The following is a 25,592-nucleotide window of genomic DNA, read 5'->3' on the forward strand; positions in this document are numbered from 1 at the left end:
CACCCTGAGTGTAAACTATCTTCTCGTGTTTGCAGACAACCTAGAGAAATCTCAGTGAATTTCAGGATATCAATCTCTCTTCACAAACTCACACCACAAATCAGGAGTCTTCACGTTGTCCCCTTGAGGTCTGGGGTCCAAAAAGCAGCCTTTTAGTCTAAACCAGATAGCCTTGCCTAAGTTCTCCAGAGGGAACACTCACAAGAGACACAGAATCTTAAAAAACAAAGTACAAACTTTATTTTGTTTCTTTACAAAGGCACCGTGGCCTCTTGGATTTCCACCCCCCCACCCAGTTAACAAAATATAATAGCTTCTCCTTGGACAGAGTTCAAAATTATATATAAAAAAAAAAACAGAAACCAAAACTAAAATAAAACCAACAACAAACAAAACAGGAGAGAGAGAAAGAGAGAGAGACAAAGACATTTTTGGGGTCAAAGATGGGAACCCTGGAGGGAGAGGTGGGGGGAGGAGAGTGGCGAGTCCCGGTGCTGAGATGGGGAGGGGGAGAATGGCAGCAGCAAACCCCAACCGAGAAGCAAGAAGACCCCCAGACCCCAGAAAGCCCTGACCCCGCCTGACCCAACCCACATAAGTGCTTAAGAAGAAAGAAGAAAACCAAACAGAGGAGGGAAAGAGTCGAGGCGGCCGGTCCTGGGACTGGCTCTGGGGCGGGAGGAAATACTTGGGGTTTTGTTTGATTTTCCCTGTTCTTAAAAACATGTTTAAATGACAAAAAAAAAAAAAAAAAAAAAAGCTTTTTTTTTGGCCGAGAGAGGCCGGGCACCTCAGCGCCCAGCTTCTCCAGCCCCCCTGGCTGACACCCAGCCCCGGGGTCCCGATGCTCCCACAGTGTCACCCCAGCCCCGGGACCTGGGCTGGGCTGGCTTTGTTTAAAAGTTGATTTACAGTATTGAAAAAGAGGTCATAAAAGAGACCCAAATGACATCGTCAATTTTGTAAAAATTTCTCACTCATTCACCCACATGTCTCCCTGGTGCTGCCCCCCGGCCCCCTCCAGCCCCCAGAAGGGAGAGGAGGGCTGGGGGGGTGGTCAGGGAAGCCCGCCGTCCCCCAGCGGCTCCTCCCGGCCCTGGTCCATGGCCTCGCTGTCTGAAGCCTCCGAGTCAGAGGCAGTGTCGGAGGTGTGGGGCTCCGGGCAGCTGCGGACCGGCTTGATTATGACCGCTCGCCGCTGCTCCTCCTCCAGCTCCTGCTTGTCCTGGGTGCCCTCGATGTGCTGGATCGCCTGGATGGGACAGGCCACTGAGGGGGCTGCGCTGGGGACCCCCGCCAGCTGATATTCCCCTCCAAAAACATCCCACCCAGAACTATCCAGAAACAAGCCTGACAAAGGAGGAGAGGGCATGCCACACCTCGGCTGAGTTCAAGACCCCCTTCCACGAAGCCCACAGTCCCAGAGCTGCCTGGAACTGACGACACACACGCAGTTACACATCTGTCTGTGGACGGACTGCAGACCTTCTTATTAACTCTATTATTGTTTGCTGGGTTGATAGGGAATGAAAGTTCCAGGGATTGATGTCTGGGCTTTTACTAGTTGTTTCTGTGCTGGCACTGGGGATCGAACCCAGGGCCTCCTGCACACCAGGCAAGTGCTTCAACCCCTTGGGCCACACATCCTCAGAAATTTTGTGTTTGTTTTTTTTGTTTGGTGTTTAGTGCTGCTGCCGGGGCTTAGACTCAGGACCGCGAGCTCGCCATCGTGGCTGGCACTCCACCACTGAAGCCACGCGTCCATTCAACCCAGGATGAGTACTGATTAACTGCAGATGGTTCTCATGCACTTTTCTGCCCTGGGCTGCCTTCAAACCAAGATCCTCCACGTTTCAGCCTCCTGAGTAACTAGGATTGTAGGCATGAGCCACCAGAGCCTGGCTTGGTGTTTTTTTGTTGTTGTTGTTTTGCTTTGTTTTTAATTATTTTTTTGTTGGTCATAGGGCTTGAACTCTAGGCCTGGGCACTGTCCCTCAGCTCAAGGCAAGCACTTTACTATTTGACCCACAGCGCCACTTAGGGTTTTCTGGTGGTTTACTGGAGGTAAGAGTCTCACGGACTTTCCTGCCCAGGCTGGCTTTAAACTGCGATCCTCAGATCTCAGCCTCCTGAGTCGCTAGGCTTACAGGCAGGCGTGAGCTACCGGCACCTGGCTGGAGTTTTATTTTTTGTTTTTGAGATAGTGCTGTGCTGACTTTGAGCAAGCTGGACTCGAACTTTTCATTCTCTTATCTCTACCTCCCAAACAGCTGGAATTACAGATATGCGCTACCAAACCCAGGATGAATCACATTGTTCTGCTACTGTTGATGGCAATGGAGGGCTAGTCACCATCTACCCACTCACTGCCACCGCAGTCCATCCTGAGTTCTGGAAATGGAGGTGAGAGAACATTCTAGTACAGATCATGCCAACAGCTGGGCACTGGCTGCAATCAGAAGGCTCTAGGAACCAAGGAGCCTCTTAGGTTCATTTTCCAAGCCACCTGCCTCTCTGTCCCAACAGACACAGGGAAGGAGACCCGGGCGGGCATCCAGACCTCTACCTCCTCCCTCTCACAAAAGCCCCCCTCCCCTCCCCCGCCATCTTGCTCCTCCCCCATCCTCATTTTCTCACCTCTACAACCCATACGCCACCCTTTCCCAGAGCCCAGGTACCTGCACGATAGTGTCCAGATTCTGGCGGGATGTGGAAACAGAGCTGGTGGCTGAGGAGGGCCCCATGGTGACGACGTTGACGTGGTGGGGTGGGGGCGGGGCTGGCGCAGGCACGATCACCGTGGGGTGGTGGGTGGGGGCCGGAGGGGGCAGGAGCTGCAAGACGCACGTCCTCAGTCTTCCACTTTCTACCGTCTTCCCGTGTTAGAAAGGTGCAAAAGGTAGGGACTACTGGGAGGTCTCTGTGGGGGGGCAGGACCCCGGCCTGTCCCTTCTCTCTCTCTTTGGCAAATGGTTTCGATCTATCACACACTCCCACCATGATACGGTGTCTCACCAAAGAATCAATGCATAACAGGCTGCAGTGTTCAAAACTGAGCTACAATAGCCTTCCCCTCTTTGCAGTGTTATCATCTCAGGTGTGTGTTACAGCGGCAGAAAGCTGACAGACACAAGGGGCGAGGAGGCAGCTTATAACCCAGACCCACACTTCTGATATTGCAAACTGGGGAAATGGCAGCCTAGACACTGGCTTCCGGCCTTCCTTAGACCCAGGACCCTTCAGTTTTCTGAGTCAAGCGGCAGCTTAATATCTGATTCAACACTGCTTGTGAATGGACACTCTGGGGAGAGGTGCTTGCCTGGCAAGCACAGGGCTCTAATCTACCTTTAATCCCCATCAACACACATTCACACAGAAAAAGCATCAACTCTGGACTTGCTTTTTGTTGTTTTTTTTGCCAGTCCTAGAGCTTGAACTCAGGGCCTGGGCACTGTCCCTGAGCTTGTTTTGCTCAAAGCTAGTGCTCTACCACTTGACCACAGCACCACTTCTGGCTTTTCCTGTGTATGTGGTACTGAGGAATCGAACCAGGGCTTGATGCATGCTAGGCAAGCGCTCTACCACTAAGCCACAGTCCCAGCCCATCAACTCTGGATTTAAGACAGCCAGGATCTACACCTCTGCTCCCAGTCACTTGACACCCTAGACGTATTGTTTGGCCTTTCTGTGCCTCCATTTTCCCATCAGGAAAACAGGAGTGTCACAGCTCAGAAGATTCCATATACTAACAGATACGTATCTGAGACACCCAGAAGCCAGCGGGAATCGGCTCGGCAAACGCCTGAATCGTTTTGAGTTAGGCCCTGTCTGCCCTCAAGGCACCGGCGTGCAACCCCACGGCCACGGCGCCCCTCCCAGGTCCTCCCGCTCACCTGGGTCCGCAGGTGCTGCTGTTCCCGCTCCAGCTTCTCCTGGTGCAGCAGCCGCACCTGCTCCTGCTGCTGCTGCAGCTGCACCTGTTGCGCAATCACCTTGAGCTTTTCCGGGTACATGTGGGCCTCCAGCGAGCGCACCTGCCGTGGAGAAACAGTGCTCAGAGGCTGCTCCACCAGCGACAAGGCGGGCACTCAGGAAAACCTCAGCTGTTCCCTGTGCCTGGGCCCTACTCCCCCTTCTTTTTTTTTGGTCAGTCATGGAGCTTGAACTCTGGGCCTGAGCACTGTCCCTCAGATCTTCGGTTCAAGGCTAGCGCCCTACTGCTTGAGCTACAATGCCACTTCCGGTTTTCTAGTGGTTTATTGGAGATAAGAGTCTCACAGGCTTTCCTGCCCGGGCTGGCTTTGAACTGTGATCCTCAGATCTCAGCTTCCTCAGTAGTTAGTACTATAGGCGTGAGCCACCGGCGCCTGGCTCGCCCCCCTTCTTTGCCTGGCTAGCCCCTCTCCTTGAAGCATCAGTGGGGCAGCCCCTGGAGAATCAAGGCCCTCCTGTGGCACAGTTCCTACGGTCTTATCTCAGGTGCTTCACTCTACTTTTTATGCTACATGCTAGAGACTGAACCCAGCGCTTTCCATGCTAAGAGTATACTTTACCACCAAACTACACCCCAGCCCTCCACTGCTTTCTAGTTTCCATGTAAGCCAGGGACTCCTGATGTCGTCTAGGCTGTTCTGGAACTCACTATGTAGCTCGGTTGTCCTCAACTCCTGATCTTTACAGGTAATCCCCACCCCCCCTTTTATTCCAGTAAGAAGCCTCTGACATATAAAGGGTGACCCTGGAGAGCAGGGCGTCGGCTTACTCTCCTCTCCCTGCTGTTCGGTACACACTTATGGTTTTGCCCACTGAAGGCAAGCATGGGTCAGAGAAGGCAGAGAACAATCGATTCGCCATCCATGCCCGCCCCCGGCCGGCAGAGGGCGCCGGCGCTGCCTCGCCCGCTCCTCCACGGCCCGCCACGCCGGGCCCCGGCCGGCAGAGGGCGCTGCCTCACCTGCTCCTCCAGCATCATGCGCACCGAGCGCTCCTTGTCCAGCTGCTGCCGCAGTTCAATCATCTCCCTGCGCAGGTCCTCGGCTTTCTCGTCCTCCCAGATGTCGGGGGAACCGATGCCCTCATCCTTGTCTTCTGCCCGCCGCCGCTTGGGGGATGAGCCGCTCAGCTCCTGGGGACCCCAAGGAATTGGTGAGTGTGCTGACTGACACACCCATACCCCCACTCTACCTCGCTTGACAGATAGGGAAACTGAGGCCCCTGCAGAAAGGCAAGTGCTCAGGCAGTAGGGTCAGGGGGCAAGAAAGGCCCAGCAGCATCCAAAATGCATCCCAGCCCAAGGGTTAGATAGGGGCACGCACCCATGCAGAGAGGGCCGGGCCCTGAAGGGAGGAGCCCTTGGTGGCTACCTGGATGAAACGCTTGAGCTGTGTGTTCTGCTGCAGGAGCCTGGTCTTCTCCTGCTCCAAGGAGAAAATGTACTCGGCTGTCTGCTGGAGAATGGCTGCCTGAGGGCAGAAAGGACGGAGAGTCAGGCTGGCTGGAGGGGTTTACCCCAAGCTCACCTGCTGCCCACCAGAGACCAGCTCCTCCCGGAGGCCCTTCCCGGCCCCGCCGCCGCCCACCTTGCTGAGCTTCTCTCCGTCTGTGTGGGGAATGAGGGTCTTGAGGGACTGGAAGCCCGCATTGATGCTCTGCATGCGCCTCCGCTCGTTGCTGTTGGCGATCTCCCGGCGAATCCTCCGCTCCTGGTCCCGCTGGGTCTCGGGGGTCAGTGGAATGTTGGCAAGGCTGCGAGGGAACACAGGGACAGGCTTGCGGTAGGTGTCTCCTGAACCCCACTCCCAGTGAGCCCATGTCTCCACAATTGGTCTGCAGAGGCCCCTAAGTATAACCTGCGCCCCCTCCCTTCCTGCCACGCACACCAGGCCGGCCGATGCCTACACCCCGCAAATCACTCAAAGAGCAGCCAAGTGCCCTGGCTCATGCCTGGAATCCCAGCTACTCCGGAGACTGAGACTGAAGGGTTGGGGTTCAATGCCAGCTGGGACAGCAAAAAGTCCATGAGATTCTTTTTTTTGGGGGGGTCTGGTTGTGGAGCCTGAACTCTGGGTCTGGGCGCTGTCCCTCAGCTCTTCAGCTCAAGGCTAGCACTCTACCACTTGAGCCACAGCGCCACTTCCGGCTTTTTTCTTTTTGCTTATGTGGTGCTGAGCAATCGAACCCAGGGCCTCAGGCATGCAAGGCAAGCGCTCTACCACTGAGCCACCTTCCCAGCCCTCCATGAGATTCTTATCTACAGTTCATCACCAAAAAGCCAAATGTGGAGGTATGGCTAAAGTGGTACAGAGCCAGCTTTAAGAAAAGAAAAAAGAGGAAGTGGCACTGTGGCTCAAGCGGTAGAGCACTCGCCTTGAGCTGAAGAGCGCAGGGACAGCGCGCAGGCCCAGAATTCAAGCCCCACGACCAACCAAAAAAAAGAAAAGAAAAAAGAAACAACAACAAAGAGTGGGATGCTGAGTTGAAGCCCCAGTCCTAGTGCATGCACACATGCATGTGCGCACGCACGCACGCGCACACGTGCACACACAGCTCAAGGGCGATGGAAGGATGCCCCTAGGATGCCCACTAGGCCAGATCAGCTGTTGTAGAAAAGAGAAGCCAGCGTAGCAAGCTGGGCAGTGTGCTGGAGCACCCACAGGGCTCCCTGGCTTGCTTCCTTCCTGCAGAAGGGCTTCTCTGAAATAAAGGTTCCGGAGCTCTGCCTGGGCAGCAACACCCAAGGGCTAATGACCAGGCGACTCCTCACGGCAAGCCCAGCATCTGCCTGGCAGGACTGGAAAGCTGAGTGTCTGTCTAAGCCCTGCGGTTCGGCTGCAGATAGACCTGGGCCACATTGGAGCCCTCTGCTCCTTGGACGCTTCTGAGCTGCTGGCAGCACCTCGACCCCGTCTCCTGCGGGATCTCAGCCTTGGCCGCCACATTCTGAGATGTCCCCGCACATCCCCGCACAGCTGCGGCTCCAGCCACAAGCCTCTGGTCTCCCCCACACTCCCCCTCGTGCCCACTACAGACACCACCAGCCACATCCCGCCCCCCAGGACTACAGAGAAGACAAGGCAGCATCACTCCACAGAGAAGACACCTGGCCAACAGCCCCCATCCACCCACCCCAAGAGGCAGACCTACTCTGTGCCTGAGAAGTGAGACTCCCAGAATGCAGTGGGCCGTGTTAGTGCTTGTTGCAGGAGCCCTGGGGTGAGAGAAGAGGCAGCCAGGGATGGATGGGGGCGACGGGGAGCGCAAGGCGTTGGCGGAGGCGAGACACCAGCACGGCCCGTGGGCCCGACGCCACTGCTCCCGCGGGGTGGGCTGTGTGTGGCCTGGAGGCGGCATGCCCCCCTTCCCAGCCTCCCTCGCAACCCGCCCCCCACCCTTGGCCTGATGGCTTCCAGATGCTGGCTCCCAGCAGAGGCCGCCAGCCCCACCCAAAGCCACAGCCTGGCCTCTTCCTGAGGGGCCCTCCTCGGGTGACCTGCTCCCCACTTGCCAGCCACGGCCGCTCAGGCCCTGAGCCCTGTGGATTGAGGAAAGGCCTCTGGGCAGCCCTCATCTCATTTGACAGGGTCAAGGGAGGTACCTGGTCTACGTCCCTTGCTGTGACTTGGGCCCTGTCCCGATCCCCGGGGGAAAGGAGCTCACTGCGGCCGGGAGCAGCACACACATGCCACAGCTGGAAGCGCTGAGGCCTGTCCTGCCCCACCCAGCCTCCCCGGGGGCCCTGGCCCTCCCTGCCCCTTGCCCCAGCCTCCTGGGCTTCCTCTGCCGATGGAGCGAGGATGGCTCCCAGTGAGTGTTCCGGGTCCACAAGGAAAACAGCCCCCTCCTGCCTCCCCACGCCAGGCCCCAACTTCAGCAGGGCCCACAGACCCAGACCCCAACCTACCAGCCCCTGCCTGGCTCCCTCCCCTCCCACATACAGTCCTTGGGGGGGAAGGGAGGGACTTCACAGAGAATGTGAGCGCCAGGAAGGGGCCCAGGTCCCCTACTTTACAGACAAGGCTGAAGGCTCCCCTTCACTTAAGAGCTAGCTCAGACAGCTGAACATCCAGCTCACCAGCCTCAGGCTGGGGAGCCTCTCTTCTCCCACCCCCCTACCCTGGCAGGCAGAGTGACAGTTTCTGGAAAGAGAGACGCTGACCCTGGACCGTCCACCCTGGGAGCCTGGCCCCGCCCCCCCCATGCAGGTCAGGAGACCCGGGCACAGGGATTGCTCTTCTCTGCAGTGCCAGTTGTCTCAGGAAGCCAAGCTGCGGGGGTGACCCAGAGCTGCCGGGGAGCAGCCCGTCCCCCCTCAGGAGAGATGTGGAGAGTCACCTATGGGTGAGGCTCACAGGCAGAGCTGAGCCCGGGCTGAGTTGGAAAAGGAGCCCTGGCTGGGGACATGCCTCAAGTGGTAGAACATGTCCCTAGTATGGAGGAGGGGTGTGTGGGGAGGACAGCCCTGGGTCAGCCATCAGGTCAGGATAGGCCTAACTCCCCCCCCCCAGCCAAAAAAAGGGCTGTATTTATTCTTCATATGTGTTGCGCTTACTTTGCTAGAATCTTCTCATTGAATTGTCACAATCTTTCCTCCCCCTCCCCCATCAGGTCGCCTTATAATCCCCACGCAAAGGCAGCAGAGGCTCCGGAAGAGACCGGAAGGGACCAGCGGCAGCAATGGCCTGGGAACCCCAGAGCAGGGGTCAGGCCACAGGGAAGAGCAGGAGGCGAGTGCTCCCCGCAGGAGTGCCAGGCGCCCTGGGAGCCCGGTCACTGTGGTGCCTCTTAATACCCACAGAGTCAGCGTGCCCATAATCCCAGTTACTCTGAGGATTGGAGTTCGAAGCTGGCCTGAACAGGAAAGTCCAGAACACTCTTTATCTCTGAACACCAAAACTTGTGGCTCAAGTCTGGTAGAGGCTCAACAGACTTGAACAAGAAAGCTAAGCATCAGAGCGCAGGCCCTGAGTTCAATCCCCAGTACCCTCATAAAAAAATGGGGGGGGGGAGCGCAGGGGGGCAGCTGCCCGAAGGAGACTGCAGGGCCCCGGCCTGGAACGCCTCAGCCTCCGAGTTCCCAGAAAGAAAAGGCCCAGCCCAGGAGCAGGGGTCTACCTCAGCTCCTCAGAAGCCACCATGCTCATCATTACCCTTCCCCTCCAAACCCATCGGCGAGGCCTTCAGGCTGGGAACCAGATGCTAGTCTTAACTCTGAGAAGTTTTCCCCCACAAGACTACATAGCAAGACTTGGATTTGCCACTAAGAACCAGCAATGATAACTCACCTAAAGAGCAGCCAGATTGTTTGAGGCTATTTGCAAGGGAACCTCTGATTGGTGGAATTCAGGCCAACTGGGGGCTGATTGGCAGGATTCAGGCTAACCAGGGGCTCTGATTGGCAGAATGCAGACTAACCAGAGGCGTCAAGTGGTGAGCTACAGGACAGCTAGGGGTCCTGCATGCTGCAGGACCCAAAGTTCCATTGATAAAGGGTGACACTGCACCAGAGACAGTGATCTTTCTGCAAATGCCTGCGAGTTACTTATACTTCTGAGTTTTGCAGACGTGAACTCCACTCCCAAGTATTTAGCCACATGGTTAAAAAGTCTCACTGCCCCCCTGTCTAAGGGCAGACTCCCCAGGTAAGCAGTAGTAGAGATCCCTGGCAAACACAGCTCCAGCTTACCCCACCCCTCACTCACCTCCACCCCCACTCACAGCCAGTCTTGTTGAAGCTGAGCAGGAGTTGCTGGCCTCAGGAATAAGGGAGGGCACCAGACAGTGGACAAAGAGCCAAGGAACAAAACTGGATCATTAGCTTTGAATTTGGGAAAGCAGAGCTACCATCCATCCTACCAGAGTACCCCCAGATTCTGCTGGCATCCCAAGCAGATCCTCAGAAGGCAGGAAGTATACTTTTTAGGTCTAGATCTCTGATAGGTACGTGTCTCTCCTGTATCTCAAGTATCCTCCACCCTCTTCACCTGCCTTGCCAGTTCCAGCCCCAGTGCCCAGTAAGAAATCTCACTCATACCACCCTGGACCTATTCAACATCCCTGAGCCACTTAACGTCCAGAGGTGGGGCATGTCCACAAGGATTCCTCCCATTTCTTCCAGAAAGGGGGAGAGGAAGAACTCCCCCAGTGACATTCATCCCTCCTACATGACAGGTCTCTCAGCCTCTACCCATATACTCCCTCCTCCAACAGACCAGGGCCAGCCTGGAGTCTCAGACCACCTATCATTGCTAGTACCATCTAGCTGGTGTCTTGTAAAACACAGGGACCCAACTGAACTGGGCGCTTCCCATACCTAATCCTCACATTGAACCAAGTCTGAGGACCCTTAGGCAACAGGCCCAGATATTTGAGGTGTGACACAGCCCTGTGGCTGGCCTGGAGAGTGAGGAGAGGCAGGGAGGGCCCACTGGAGCAAAGTCCACCAGCCTGAGACAACGGAGAAAAGTGAGTCCATCCAGCCATAAAGTCCTGCCCAGCCCCCACACTCCATCCTGGACGGGCCTCCGGCTTCCCCCAGCAGCCCCTGCTGAGAAGGGGCAGACTCAGACCCCCGACTCCATGCCCACTGCACAGCTGGCAGCGGGCAGGCTGAGGGTCTGTGGTCTTGAAGGCAGGTCCTGCCACTTCAAGCGTTTAGCTGGCCAAGCTCAGTCCTTCAGGGGAGTCTGCTGGCCGCCCCCCTGAAGGAGCACGTGGGGCGTGACACCTGAGTGCACAGGGTCAGAACCTGGACCCTTCTCTCCAGCAGGAGGAGCAACTCCAGCCCACCTCCCAACTGACCAGCCCAGCCAGGGGCAGCCAGCAGACCACACGAAAGCAGGGCCCCAGAACCCGGAGTTCCAATCCTGGCTCCAGCACCACTGGCTGTCTAACTGATCTCTTCCATTCACAGGAGGATTATCTAGTAACTGAGAGAAATCCTGGGAGAGAGAGGACCCAGACCACATAAGGGGCTCGGGACGTTTTGTTGGCCGTGATTTTGCGGACCGCTGGGCGCCCCGGTTGTGCCTGCCAGGTGCCAGGCCCGCCTTCCCTCCTGACTGCGACCTAGAGGCCCGGCGGCCACCTGTGCCACCACCTGCGGATCCCGCTCCGCGGCCCGGGCGCGGGCTCCTCCCCTCCCAGCCCCCGCCGCCGGCCCGGGGCGTCGGAGCACGTGGCCCCGGCCCGGGGGAGCCATTGCGCTCCAGGAGCAAAGCAGCAGGAAAGGGGCCCCAGGTCCCAAAGTCCGCTTGCTCCGGGGGACCCCCCCCCGTCCCCGGAGGGCACCGCGCCCGGCGGGCCCGCTCCCGCACGCGGCCCGCGCAGTCCTACGCTGCGCGTGTCTTCAGCAAGCGTCCCTAGCGACTCCGCGGCCGGCGTGGCCGCAGAGCCCGGGGCTTTGGTCAGAGGCGGGTCGGGAGCCCCGCAGGGCCCAGCTGGCAAAGCGGGTCCGGGGAGGCCTGCGGCCCCCGCCGCGCCCCCGGCCCGGGGCGCCGCCGCTTTCCGGTTACGGTGGGAGCGGGGCCGCGGGGTGGCAAAGTTTGCACTGGAGACCCACGTGCGGCGGAGAGCGGCCGGGGAAGCCGGCGGCCGGGCACCGGGGCGACCCCCCGGCCGGGACGCGCCCCCCCCCCCCGCCCGCCGGGGACCCACGCGGCCGGCCCGGCCCACCCTGTCCGCGGGGGCCGAGCTTTGTGAGCGGAAAGCGTGGCTCCGAGCGCCTACGAGTCCCACAATGCCACACTGGCGCGGCGCGGCGCACTACATCTCCCGTGAGGCCGCGCGCGCGGAGGTCCGCCTACTCCAAGAGGGCTGCAGAGTCACGTCCAGGCCTCGCTAGTAAACAGCGCCCGGGCGCGGGGCTGGCGAGCGGGCGAGCGGGCAGCCGCCAACGTGCCCGGGGCCGCGGCCCCCCGCGCTGCCCTCCCCGCCGCAGCCCCGCAGCCCCACGCCGGGAACCCCGCTGCAGCCCCGCTCCCTGCACACACGCACGCCACCTGGCTCCCCCCCCCCCGCGCGCCCGGAGCCGCGGCATGGCTGCATTGTAGCCCCCCTCACCGCGGCCCCACGCGCGCCCCGATCCCCCACCCCCCTCGGGAGGGGGCGCCCGGAGAGCGCGAGGAAGCGGGGAGAGGAAGGAAGCCGCCGCGAGAGGGGGGTGGAGGAAGCGCGGGGAGGGGGGAAGCCACCAACACCAAGCATGGCCGGGACTGCTGCAGAACCACGTGGGTCTGTTTGCAATTTACAAACGTCGCGACTCGTCCGCCCGCAGTGGACAAAAGTGACCGGGGCCGTCCAGGGCCCCCACGGCCTGAGAGGAGAGGGTTCCCCCGGCGGCGCGAGCCCGACCCCGCGGGGCTGCAGCCGCCCCCGGCGGCTAAGAAAGGCGAGCGAGGTCGGCGGGCGCGGGCCATGCGTGCGCACACGCGCGCCCGCCCGGGCGGGCCGGCCAGGGGCTGCCGTGGGAGGAAGGGGTGGGGGAGAGGAGGAGTACACACCTACAGAGCCCTCCTATCACTTCTTTCTCTGTTTTCCTGAAATGTTGCAAAGAGGGCACCTTCTGAGTGGGCACCATGAAATACTCCATGGCGATCGGCCCCCCTCCTCTGCACGAGCCAGGTCCCGCCGTCCGCTGGAGAATGCAAGATGGAAATCCGAATCAAAGGGTAGCGCCGGACGGAGGTGCAGAATCGGCCGGTCCCAGATGCTGGCGGCGGCGGCGGCGGCGGCGCGGGGAGGGAGGCGGGCGGGAGGGGCGGGAGGGAGGTCTCTCCGGCCTGCCTCCCCGGGCGTGTGTATGTGTGTGTGTGTGTTTGCAGCTGATCAGATGTCTGTTTCAAGGCGGGAAACAGCTGGTGAAAACTGAGCACTCCCCCGGCCTCCTTCCGCGGAGTAAGGAATTGCATGTAAACAAAGGACTATTTGCAGTGTTTCCTCCCCCCTCCCAACCCGGGCGGCGCGGGACCGGGACGACGGGGGCCGCGGGCCCCCGGGGGCCGGCCGCAGCCTGGGTCTGCGGGCCTCCTCCCGGGCACCGGGGACCCCAGGCCGCGGGCCGGCTCGGGGGGCCGCGGCGTGAATGGAGCAAGATGCGGCCCCGGCTACATGCGCCACTATGGGTGATGAGGTCCATCAGCTGACAGGTTGGCAAGCGACGCAGAGAAAAAAAAGGAAAGAAAGAAAGAAAAGGCCGCCGCCGCCGCCGCGAGGACCCCGGCCTGTGTGGCCGGGGTCCGCAGGGCCGGCGGGCGCGGGCCGGGCGCGGGGCGCGGGCCGGGCCGGGCCGGGGCGGGGCGAGCCGCCGCGGCGGGAAGGCGGCCCCGGGCTCGCTTTTTTTTTTTTTCCTTTCCGCGATCGCAACTTGCGCGGCGGGGAGCCGCTCCGGCGGAGCCCACCGGGGCCTGGCCGGCCTCCCCCGCGGGTCCTGCGCGGCTGGCCGCCCGCGCCGAGCCCCGCAGCCTGGGGATGCCGGGGCTTCCCCCCTCGGCGGCCCCGGGAAGCCGGGGAGGGGGGCGGGGGGAACGCTGGCCAGGGCCGCGGCCGCTCCCGGGAGCCGGCAGCAGCCGCGTGGCGGCCCCGATCCCCGGTCCCCGGGCCGCGGAGCCGGCGGCTTCCCACTGGAGAACTTGCTCCTCCGCCGGGGGGCGCCCTGCTCGCGGTGGTGACGGGCGCGGGGCGCGCGGGCGCGGCCAGCTTCCCGCCCCAGCTGCCTGCCCCGGGCTCAGGAAGCCCGTGCCCGCCTCGGGCCGGCCTCCTCGCCCAGTCCCGTCTGTCCCCCGCCGCCCATCGCGCCTCCTCACTGAAGTTATCTCATTAGCAGCAATGGTGTCAGTTGTTATTCAGTATTACCGGCTCCAAGTAGATGCCAGGTAGGTTCGAACCCATGTTCACCCACACAAAGCAATCTGCTAGGCCATTTCTCGTAAGACCAGATCCCAGACCATTTAACATTGATGTCCTTGTGAGACTTAAAATTTAAGAAGTGGCATCCGGGGCTGGAAAGGTGGCTCAGTGGTAGTGTGGTTGCCTCACATGCATAAGGCCCTGGGTTCAATTTCCTCGGCACCACATAAATAGAAAAGGCCAGAAGTGGTGCTGTGGTTCAAGTGGTAGAGCGCTAGCCTTGAGCTGAAGAGCGGAGGGACAGCGCCCAGGCCCAGAGTTCAAGCCCCATGACCAACAACAACAAAAAAAAAAGGTGGCAACCTTAGGTGTGCAGGTTTGGCTCAGTAGAAATCTGGACAGCAAACTCAAAACCCTGAGTTCAAAGATGAATGGATGGAGCATCTTAAGCTCTACCAGGTGACTGCTGAATTGGCTAGCTGCACATGCACCAGGCTTTGAACTCGGCCTGGGTTCTATCCTTTGGCTTTTTCTGCTCAAGTCTAGTGCTCTACCACTTGAGCCACCATTCCACTTCTGGCTTTTTGCTGGTTAATTGGAGATAAGAGTTTCATGGACTTTCCAGCCAAGGCTGGCTTTGACCCACAATCCTCAGATCTCAACGTCCTGAACAGCTAGGATTACAGACGTGAGCCACCTCTCTCAGGCAAGCAGGACTTTCTGAAACACTGTTTTGATTTTGAGACAGGATCCGGCTGTGTAGCCAGGCTGGCCCAGAACTGGAGATCCTCTTGCCTTTCCCACCAGAGTACTGGGAGTAAGCCAATGCTTTTATGTTCTATCAACACACACACACACACACACACACACACACACACACACACCCCACTCACGCACAAACACATACACACAAATCAGAAACAGGCCCTACCTTGGATTTACATGAACTCTCACCTGTTACAGGTGACGTTGAATTGTCTCCAGAAATTCAACGGATCCAGTTTAGACTCAAAGAGAATGAGGGCTGTGATTTGGTCCTGCTCATCTCGGTGCCTTTGCCTTTCTACTCCAGAAGTGACATTCTAGGTCTTTCCTAGTGGGAAGAGATGCTTTTTCCTTTCTCTTGGGCATCTTTCCAGACCCATATAGATCCTGATTCTTGGAGTGCTTTGAGATGTGCAATTTTAAGGAACTGGGAAGAAAAAGCATGTCTTAGTATTGTTTGTAAAGAACTGAAATTAAGCCTGGGGGTGTAGCTTAGTGGTAAACTGATTACCTATGATAGACAAGGCACTTCAGTTAATATAATCAGTACAATTAGTAGGCATTAGTTTAAAATATATTGAAGGGCTGGGAAGGTGGCTCAGTGGTAGCGCGCTTGCCTTGCATGCCTGAGGCCCTGGGTTCGATTCCTCAGCACCACATAAGCAAAAAGAAAAAAGCCGGAAGTGGTGCTGTGGCTCAAGTGGTAGAGTGCTAGCCTTGAGCTGAAGAGCTGAGGGACAGCGCCCAGACCCAGAGTTCAGGCCCCATGACTGGACCCAAAAAAAAAGAAAAAAAGATTATGAGCTGGGTGCCAGTGGATCACGCCTGTAATCCTAGCTACTCCGGAGGTTAAGATCTGAGGATCACAGTTCAAAGCCAGCCCAGGCAGGAAAGTCCTTGAGACTCAGATCTCCAATTAACCACCAGAAAACTGGAAGTGGTGCTGTGGCTCAAGTGCTAGCTTTGAGCAAAAGAAACCCAGGCCCTAAAATCAAGCCCCACAAATGGCAAAAAAAAAAAAAAAGAAAAACACATGATGTGCATCTCTGCAATCCCAGCATTTGAGGCTGAAGCATGAGGATCATGAGGTCCTGGCCCACCTAGGCTACATAGCAAGACCCTGCCAAGGATGGGAAAAGAATAAAAGGAGGAGGGAGGAAAGGAGACAAAAAGAATATGGTGAATTCTGCATAGCTCTGAATATACTAGAAGCCACTAAATTATACAATTTGTATAGAATAGATATGTGGCTTTTAAATTATTGTCTAATACAGCTTTTTTTTTTTTTTTTTTGGTCATGGGGCTTGAACTCTGGGCCTGGGCGCTGTCCCTCAGCTCTTCAGCTCAAGGCCAGTGCTCTACCACTTGAGTCACAGCGCCACTTCCAGTTTACTGGTGGTTCATTGGAGGTAAGAGTCTCACAGACTTTCCTGCCCAGGCTGGCTTTGAACTGTGATCCTCAGATCTCAGCCTCCTGAGTAGCTAGGATTATAGGCGAGAGCCAGCAGCGTGAGCTTTAATAAAGCTATTTTTGTGTGTAGGTGACTTAAGCCATTTTGAAAGTGTTACCCTTTCATATTGTTTTCAAACGTCTCAAAATGTCATTCATTTGAAGGCACAAGTCCTGCTGGGGGCCTTGGGCCAGCTGGACTGAAGGACATGGTCCAGGGCTGCCATCACATCTGGCGCTCCAGCTCCTCCTCCAAGACCACTGATGGTCTGCAATCCCGACTTCCTCTTCTGCAGCAGTGGGGGGCTCATGTGCGCAGGCCAGACCCACCAAATGACCTCTGGCCCAAGATGACCTGTGCCAATTAATACAGACCAATCCTGAAGGTGACAGACTCACAAGCTCCCCCCATACTGACCTGGAGGGGATCAAACACGGTGTGTGAGGGGGTCCTTGGGAGTCACATGAGAACTGTTGCCACCAACCTGGGGGGAAGGAGAAGGAAGAAACAGCCAGTGAGGAGTTTTTGAAAGAGATGGAACCCAACCAGAAATCTATGTCACCAAACTGGGCATGAGACTTCTGTCCATTCCAGACAGAAACAGGGTGTAGACCAGTTGCTCTTTCAGGTCATATGCTCTGTGGGGAAGGAGAACCTGCTGGAGGCAAAAGCAGGGAGGGTCGGAGGGGCAGATACCAGTGATTGAAGCCAGGAGGAGACCCATAGAAGCCAAGAGGCGTGGGGAAGGGCCTGGAGTAGTCCCAGGAAGGCAGATGCCTTTGTTGGACAAAGCCCAATATCCCCTAATGCCCTAGACCACCGCCTCCATCCCCACCTTCATCTTCCCCAATTCCCTGGGGAGATCTCTGAGCCAAGGCCCAGATCCCCATCCACCAGAGGGCGCCCAGCACACATGCTGCTTTGCGGGCAAGCAAGAGCCTGTACACGAGAGGGAAACCAGGCGGTGTTGGGGTGCAAGGCCTTGCTGGCCCCCTATTCCTGCCCCCCACCAAACCCTGTAGATCCAGGTAGTGCCTAGCTTTCTAGGAGTCCTGGAGGGCATGACCTCTGAATATCACCTTCCTCCAGCTGGACCTGAATCTTTTTGGTCCTTGAGGAAATCCTTTGAACCCCAGGGGTTCATGGCTCACGCCTGTAATTCTAACTACTCAGAAGGCTGAGATCTGAGGATCATGGTTCAAAGCCAGCCTAGGTTGAAAAGTCACAGAACCTCATCTCCTGTTAATCACAGAAATAGAAGTGTGGCTGGGCGCTGGTGACTCACGCCTGTAATCCTAGCTACTCAGGAGGCTGAGATCTGAGGATCACAGTTTAAAGCCAGCCAGGGCAGGAAAGACTGTGAGACTTCTATCTCCAGTAAACCACCAGAAAACCAGAAATGGCGCTGTAGCTCAAGTGGTAGAGTGCTTACCTTGAGCTGAAGAGCTGAGGGATAGTGCCCAGGCCCAGAGTTCAAGCCCCACCACCAAAAAAAAAAAACAAGTGTGGCTTGACTGGTAGCATGCTAACCTTGAGTAAAAAAACGTAAAGGCCAGTGCCCAGGCTCTGAGTTAAAGCCTCAGTACCAGGACACACACACACACACACACACACACACACCCTTGAGTAAAAAAAACGTCAAGGCCAGTGCCACACACACACACACACACACACACACACACACACGCCTCAGTACCAGGACACACACACACACACACACACACACACACATACCCTTGAGTAAAAAAAAAGTAAAGGCCAGTGCCCAGGCTCTGAGTTAAAGCCTCAGTACCAGGACACACACACACACACACCCTTGAGTAAAAAAAAGGCCACACAGGGCTGGGAAGGTGGCTCAGTGGTAGAGCGCTTGCCTTGCATGCTCAAGGCCCTGGGTTCGATTCCTCAGCACCACATAAGCAAAAAGAAAAAAGCCGGAAGTGGCGCTGTGGCTCAAGTGGTAGAGCACTAGCCTTGAGCTGAAGAGCTGAGGGACAGTGCCCAGGCCCAGAGTTCAGGCCCCACGACCGGACCCAAAAAAAAAAAAAAAAAAAAAAAAGGCCACACACACACACACACACACACACACACCCTTGAGTAAAAAAAAGGCCAGTGCCCAGGCTCTGAGTTAAAGCCTCAGTACCAGGACACACACACACACACACAGAGCTGGGACTAGAAGGAACAGAGGCTGCTTAGAGAGAGGGAAGAGCTGCAAGGAGGGCAGGCAGGGAACGGGGTGTGGGGTGCAGAGAGTGCTCAGGAGTGGCAGACTCAGACCCACCCCAAGTTCTAATGAGCACCGGAGGAGCCTGCATCCTTTGGCTCCTTCCACACCTTGTGAGCCCCTCCGGAGAGAGGCTTCCGCGCCGGTCCCCAGGCCCAAGCATTCACCTGGTCATAGTGGCCCACCCTCACCAGGAAGGCCAGGTGCCAGAGGATCCAGAGGGAAAATCCTGGTGCTCTGTGTAATGCCAAAGTCAAGTACAAGGTCACATACAACGCACTTTATGGTCCCACGGTCAGTGCCCAGAGGCTTTGGCTTTGAGTTCTGGAAGAGGGCGGAAGGAGGCAAGTTGAGCCATCTAGTAGGGAAGGGGCAGAGGGATGGTTCTGCCCTCCCGCCACTGCCCCCGCCCAGGCTTTAAGCCTCTAGTGGTGCTGCCAGCACATCTGGGGTTAATATTTGCCCCGTGCAGCCACAGTAGCTGGTGCTGCCAGTAACTCAGAAGCTGAAATGTGAGAAGCCGGACACCAGCGGTGGCTGGAGAAGGCTGAGCAGTGAGGAAAGGTTACCCTGGCAGAGCCGGAGCTGGCTGCCTGCTCCTCCCCTGCAGGTCCCTGCAGGCCAGGGGCTGGGACATCCTCTCCGGGTGGCATCCAAGCCCTTTGGCCACCAGGCAGCAGGTCCGTGCTGCAGGTCTGGGATGGGGCCCTGGGGCTCATTACTGCAGAGCTGAGAAAGAGGCCAGGGACATCCTCCAAGGGTCACAGCCTCACACAGCCTTGCTGTTCCCTCCGTCAGGTGCGAAGCACAGGACGCCACAGAGGCAAGCAGGCCTCCCTCCTCCTAGGAGATGCAAGATTCTTGGACCTAGGCCCATGGACTCTCTGGGCATGCGGTAAGGATGGACTAGAGGGGGCTGGGAAGGTGGCTCAGTGGTAGAGTGCTCGCCTAGCATGCATGAAGCTCTGGGTTCGATTCCTCATGACCATATACACAGAAAATGCCAGAAGTGGCACTGTGGCTCAAGTGGTAGAGTGCTAGCCTTGAGCAAAAGAAGCTCAGGCACAGTGCCCAGACCCTGAGTCCAAGCCCCAGGACTGGCCAGAGAGAGAGAGAGAATCAACTAGAGGTATCAAAGCAAAAGTGCCATACCTCCTTTCTTTCAGGCAATTTTTGCACAGCCCATGAACAGGTGTCATTAGGATGGCCCTCCAGTTGACAGATGGACAAAAGAGAGGCACAGAAAGGTTCAGAAATTTGCCCAAAGGCCACACAGCCAGATGGTGCCAACACTGATTCGCACCTGGGTTTGTGCAACAGGTGAACTCATACACACCATGCCCTCATGGGGAAGGTAGGAAGAGCAAAGTTCACTACAGGTGAGCACAAGTCTGTGTGTCCAGTCCAATGAGGCAGGAAATGAAGCGTGGACAGCACTCAACTGCATAGAGCATGGAGCTTGCTGAGGGCTGTGTGGCCCTGTTTGAAGCAGGCCGCATTTGCTGTGGGCAAGCACATCCCCAAGCGGCACTGCCAGTGACCGGGGGTCTCTGTGGGCATCACAGTCATCCAGAGCCAGACGACCCCCCTCCAGAACCAGGGTTGGCCCTGTGTGACCTTCACTCACTCCGTTCAGCCTCAGTTTCCTTGTCTGAAGGACAGAGTACCAGGCCTGCTGCAGGGTTGCTGTGAAGACAGAATCAAGTGCTTGTTAAAAGTCTCCCCCACTCCCCCAATCGGTAGTGGGGGCTGAACTCTGGGTCTGATCGCTGTCCCTCAGCACCCTACCACTTGAGCCACAGCATCACTGCCGGCTTTTTCCTGCTAATGTGGTGCTGAGGAATCAAACCCAGGACATGCAAGACAAGGCAAGCACTCTACCACTGAGCCAACTCCCCAGCCCATTCAAAGTCTTTTAAAAAGCTGGGCATGCCAGGCACCAGTGGCTCACACCTGTAATCCTAGGTACTCAGGAGGCTGAGATCTGAGGATGGCGGTTCAAAGCCAGCTGGGGCAGGAAAGTCTATGAAACTCTTATCTCTAATTAACTACCAGGAAACCAGAAGTGGCACTGTGGCTCAAGTGGTAGAGCACTTGCCTTGAGCAAAAGGAGCTCAGGGACAGCATCCAGGCCCTGAGTTCCAACCCTGGGACAGGCAGTTAATAAATAAGTAAGTAAATAAATAAATAGCTGGGCAACAGTGGTTCACTCTTCTAATTTTGGCTACTCAGGAGGCTGAGTTCTGAGGATTGTGGTTTGAAGCCAGTAAGGGAAGAAAGTGAGACTTTGTTGTTGTTTTTGTTGTTGTTTTTCTTTGCCTGACCTGGGGTTTGAACTCAGCCTGGGCACTGTCTCTGAGCTCTTTTTGCTCAAGACTAGCATTCTACCATTTGAGCCACAACACCACTTCTGGCTTTTTCTGTGACTAATTGGAGATAAGAGTCTCGAGGACTTTCCTGCCTGGGCTGGCTTTGAACCTCGATCCTCAGATCTCAGCCTCCTAAGTAGCTAGGATTACAGGTGTGTCTCCAGCGCCCAGCTGAAAATGGAGCTGTGGCTCAAGTAGTATAGTGCTAACCTGGAGCAAAAAAAAAACTCAGAGACGGGACTGGGAAAGTGGCTCAGTGGTAGAGCACTTGCCTGGCATGCCTGAGGCTCTGGGTTCGATTCCTCAGCACCACATAAGCAAAAAGAAAAAAGCCGGAAGTGGTGCTGTGGCTCAAGTGGTAGAGCGCTAGCCTTAAGCTGAAGAGCTGAGGGACAGCGCCCAGGCCCAGAGTTCAGGCCCCACGACCAGACCCAAAAACAAACAAACAAACAAACAAACAAACAAACAAACAAAAACCTCAGAGACAGCCTGGGGCCCTCGAGTTCAAACCCTAGGACTGATACACACACAAAAAAGACCAGAGGCAGTCGAGCGCCAGTGGCTCACGCCTGTAATCCTAGCTGAGATCTGAGGACCTCGGTTCAAAGCCAGCCCAGGCAGGAAAGTCCGTGAGACTCTTATCTCCAATAAACCACTAGAAAACCGGAAGTGGTGCTGTGGCTCCACTGGTAGAGCTCTCGCCTTGAGCTGAAGAGCTGAGGGACAGCGCCCAAGCCCAGAGTTCAAGCCCCATGACTGACAAAAAAAAAAAAAAGACCAGAGGCCTGGCTCAGTGGTGGGACACAAGTCTAGCCATGTGCCAGGCTCTGAGTTTCTTCCATTCCCAGCACTGGGGAAAATGCCCATGAATGTCACATTCTATGTTCAGACCATCTTAATGTAAATACAAGCCCTAATGTCCACTAATATATGCCAAAATGACATACAATGAAATACTCCTCAGCCTTACAAAAGAAACAAAAACTGGTAGCTCATGCCTATAATCCTAGCTACCCAGGAAGGTAAGAGAATCAAGGTCTGAAGCCAGCCCCAGCAGACTTTTTTTTTTGTCGGTCATGGGGCTTGAACTCTGGGCCTGGGCACTGCCCCTCAGCTCTTCAGCTCAAGATTAGTGCTCTACCACTTGAGCAACAGCGCTACTTCTGGTTTTCTGGTGGTTTATTGGAGATAAGAGTTTCACGAATTTTCCTGCCCGATCTGGCTTTGAACCTCGATCCTTAGATCTCAGCCTCCTGAGGATCTAGGATGACAGGTGTGAGCCACCAGTGCCCGGCTCCCCAGCAGACTCTTATTCCAATTAACCAGCAAAGAACAAGTCTGAAGTTGTGGCTTAGTGGTAGAACACCTGACGAGCAATCATGAGGCCCAAGTTAAAAAACCCCAGTACTGCAGTAATAATGATTAGTACAAACAAACTTTCAGGATGGTTTTCAACAACTTTTATGTTAATTCCAAAGAGACAGGCACACACAAAAGGCCTATTTTTATTGGAAAGCCTATTTAAAGGCCATGTTTATTGGAAATGTCCAGAACAGGCAAATTCATAGAGAAAACAGCTTTGTAGTTGGCATGGCCTGGGAGGAGAGAGGAATGGGAGGTGATTGCCTAGTGAGTATGTGTTTCTTTTTGGAGTGATGAAAATGATCTGGAAGTAGACAGCAGTGATGGCATATGACTGTGAACTCAGTGGAACCAGTGCCTGTACACAGTAAGAGGGTAAACAGTTGGTTATGGAACTCTCTCTCACTTTGTGTGTGGTGTTAGGAATGGAGTCCGAGAACTCAAGCAGGCTAGGCAGGTGCTCAACCACTGAGCTACACTCTCAGCCCCCTCAGGTTTGAGAGGGAGCTTCAACAGGCCTGAAACGCTCCAGCTTCCTGCCCCAGCCACCTCCTGCTACAACCACTTAATAGTTGTAAAAGCACATGATGAGTTTTGAAAATATATCGTCCCTTAGTACATCCTGCAATTTCAGGGATTCGATCAAAGTCAATAGAAGAAATCACATGAACACTTTCTTGGTTGTTTTGTGATCGGTGTGGGGTTTGAACTCTGGGCCTGGGCTCTGTCCCTCCGCTCTTCAGCTCAAAACTAGCACTCTGCCACTTGAGCCACGGGACCACTTCTGGCTTTTTCTGCTGAGGAATTGAACCCAGGGCCTCATGCATGCAAGGAAGCACTCTACCACTGAGCCACTTTCCCAGCCCATACATTTTTTAAATAGTACTTAGGGGCATAGCGACGCAGATCTGTAATCCCAGCATTCAGGAGGATGAAAAGTTTGAGACCAGCCTGGGATATGTCCAGTGACTGATGTAGTTGAGGAGGGACAGGAGCAGCTTCTCTCTGAGAGTAGAGGACTCCAGGCCCCTCCTCCAGTCCTGGACACAGCTAGCTGAAGAAACATGGCGGGGCCTGAAGGTCTGCAGCTGAGGCACATGCATTGGGTCTGAACTATTCTGTTCTTCCACTGCCCACTGGCCCTCCTGTGTCACCTCCTAGCCTTCTGAGGGGAAGGCAAGCAAAACACCTCACAAAACTCAGATCAGGGCTGGGAAGGTGGCTCAGTGGTAGAGCGCTTGCCTTGCATGCATGAGGCCCTGGGTTTGATTCCTCAGCACCACATAAGCAGGAAAGAATGCCGGAAGTGGTGCTGTGGCTCAAGTGGTAGAGCGCTAGCCTTGAGCTGAAGAGCTGAGGGACAGCTCCCAGGCCCAGAGTTCAGGCCCACAACTGGACCCCCAAAAAAAATAAAAATTAAAAAAAAAAAACTCAGATCAGAGAGATCAAAGAGGGACTTTCAGGCACCTTGCTTACACTTACACACACACACCCCGTCCTGACAGATTACACAGAATATAGATTAATCCAGAGAAAGGGAGCTGGACATTAGTTATCAGGGATTGTGCCTCTTCGTGCCCTGTCTCCTTCAATCCTTAGAACAATCCTAGATTTCACAGATGAAAAAAATGAGCTTTGGAGAGCTTAAGGCAGAAACGTAACCAAAGTACAGCCTGGTAGATCAAAGCCCATAAAACCAGACACGATGCCTGGCCAGTTCTATGGTGGTAGCTGGCAGAGTTGGGGTTACTCCTTGCTCCCTGGAGGTCCCCAACTCCCACTTTCTCCATGTGACTCTGGGGGTGTCAGCTTTCTGACCTGTCCAATCAGCTGCCTGTGATCTCTTGGGGGAAGGGCTGCAACCCGTGGCCTGCCTGGGAGAAGCAAGCTAGAATCTTGCTGGTGGTACCCAAGGAAGAAGCAACCTGAGGACTGTGATGTCACGAGCCCCCCTTGGGAAGAGCTGGCCTCGGATTAAGCAAATGCAGAGGAAACTTGGCGGGAGATTCAAGCCAGGTGCGCTGTTGGCCCTGACCCCGGCCAGACCTCGGCTCTTGCAATTACTGGAGCTGTTAAGTAACTGGTCTTTGAACCTAGATCTGACTACTGAGTGTCGGGGCCTTCCCAGCAGGGCCTCCGGTAGCTTAGAGGCTGGGTCAAGGCCAGGGCCGGGCCTCAGCTCCCCCTCAGCCCTGGAGAGGACGACTGACACCTTCAGCCCCCTCCTGGGCTGCCCCATCACTGGGTTTGACCTTCAAAGTTGGCATCTGCTCGCAGAAAGCCTCTCTCCTCCTGGAATTCAGCCTCCAGATGTGAGATCCAAGGCTGCGCGGCTCAGCAGCGGAGGCACCAGGCGCCCCCAAGTGAATCAGCCGCATTCCAAAGGTACAAACACAGACGCCACGCCCGCGGCAGCCCCGGGCTGCCGACTTCCTCCCCAGACCCACACCCCCTCCCCTCCCTCTGGCCTCTCCCCAGCCAGGCCAGGCTTTGGGCTTCCTTCCCAGAGACTCTCCACTGGCCCAGGGACACTGGGAGGGAGCTGCTACCCTGAACTGCGCCACTCCTCCCCAGAGCGCCCAGCCCTGGACGCAGCTTGGATGGCCCCCAACAGGCCCCGTTATAGGTTTTCTCTGTCTACAGATGGATAGACAGGATCGATCGATCCATCGCTGTACATAAGTTCATTCACTCAGTGGGAATGTATTGAGCACCTACTAAGTGACACAGATCAGCATGGGATTCGGCTGAGTGCCAGAGTCAGACAAAACCAAGGCCACAGATAGAAAAAAGGGCCATCGGTGGGAAGAGCTGCCAGAGGAAGAAATGGGCTAGGAGAGGCAAAGGGAGGTTATGGGGTGCAGAGGCCTCTGTTGGGGAGATCCTGTGAGCGAAGGCTGACCAGGAACCCCGTCAGGCCACTCCCTTCTCATGAGAAGCAACACACTAACTCCGGGGTACTTCCCCGAGCACCCCGAGGTCCCCTTCTCCAGCCTGGGCGAGCATCAGAGCCAGAATTCAGGCTGCGTTTTATTTTCTGATTCTTAGTTTCTTTTCCTCTCTCCTCCCTCACTCCCTCCAGCTCTACAGCAGTCTCTCATTCCTGCTGCCCTTTCTTCCTCCCTTGCCTCTCTCCTTCCCTTCCTCCCTCTCCTTCGTTCTTTCCATCTTCTCTCCCCCTTCCTCCTTCCCTTCTTCCTTTCTTTGAGACAGGGTCAAATCTGTCACACGGGGTGACCTTGAACATTTTTTTTTGTCGGTCATAGGGCTTGAACTCAGGGCCTAGGCACTGTCCCTGGGATCATTTTGCTCAAAGCTAGGATTCTACCACTTTGAGCTATAGTGCAACTTCTGGTTTTCTGGTAGTTGCAGTAATTGGAAATAAGAGTCTCACAGACTCTCCTATCCAGGCTGACTTTGAACCTTGATCCTCAGGTCTCAGCCTCCTGAGTAGCTAGGATTACAGGAGTGAGCCACTGGTGCCCGGCTGGCCTTGAATGTTGTGATCCTGCTATTTTAGCTGAGTGCTGGGATTACAGTGGGACCACCATGTCAAGTTTCTGAATGATTTTTTTT

General features: G+C 56.1%; 1 protein-coding gene across 4 annotated transcripts; it reads right to left on the bottom strand.

The window, feature by feature from the left end:
- Positions 1-217: 217 nt before the first annotated feature.
- On the bottom strand, positions 218-16,558 carry LOC138825502 (transcription factor AP-4). 4 transcript variants are annotated; one of them, XM_070020153.1, is made up of 8 exons: positions 16,476-16,558; positions 14,797-15,034; positions 5,580-5,745; positions 5,364-5,462; positions 4,955-5,125; positions 3,894-4,034; positions 2,679-2,873; positions 218-1,252 (listed from the first exon to the last, which is right to left on the bottom strand). In XM_070020153.1, the coding sequence occupies exons 3-8, from the start codon at positions 5,652-5,654 to the stop codon at positions 1,058-1,060; spliced, it is 876 nt and encodes a 291-aa protein (XP_069876254.1). In that variant the 5' UTR covers positions 5,655-5,745; positions 14,797-15,034; positions 16,476-16,558; the 3' UTR covers positions 218-1,057. The 4 variants fall into 4 exon arrangements, with proteins under 4 accessions (XP_069876254.1, XP_069876255.1, XP_069876252.1 ...); XM_070020154.1 differs by lacking the exons at positions 14,797-15,034; positions 16,476-16,558 and adding exons at positions 7,144-7,207; positions 9,699-11,227; XM_070020151.1 differs by lacking the exons at positions 14,797-15,034; positions 16,476-16,558 and adding an exon at positions 12,498-12,884.
- Positions 16,559-25,592: the final 9,034 nt, after the last annotated feature.

This window comes from Dipodomys merriami, unplaced genomic scaffold, assembly GCF_024711535.1.
Source record: "Dipodomys merriami isolate MVZ:Mamm:240054 unplaced genomic scaffold, mDipMer1.0.p SCAF_137, whole genome shotgun sequence".
Classification (NCBI taxonomy): domain Eukaryota; kingdom Metazoa; phylum Chordata; class Mammalia; order Rodentia; family Heteromyidae; genus Dipodomys; species Dipodomys merriami.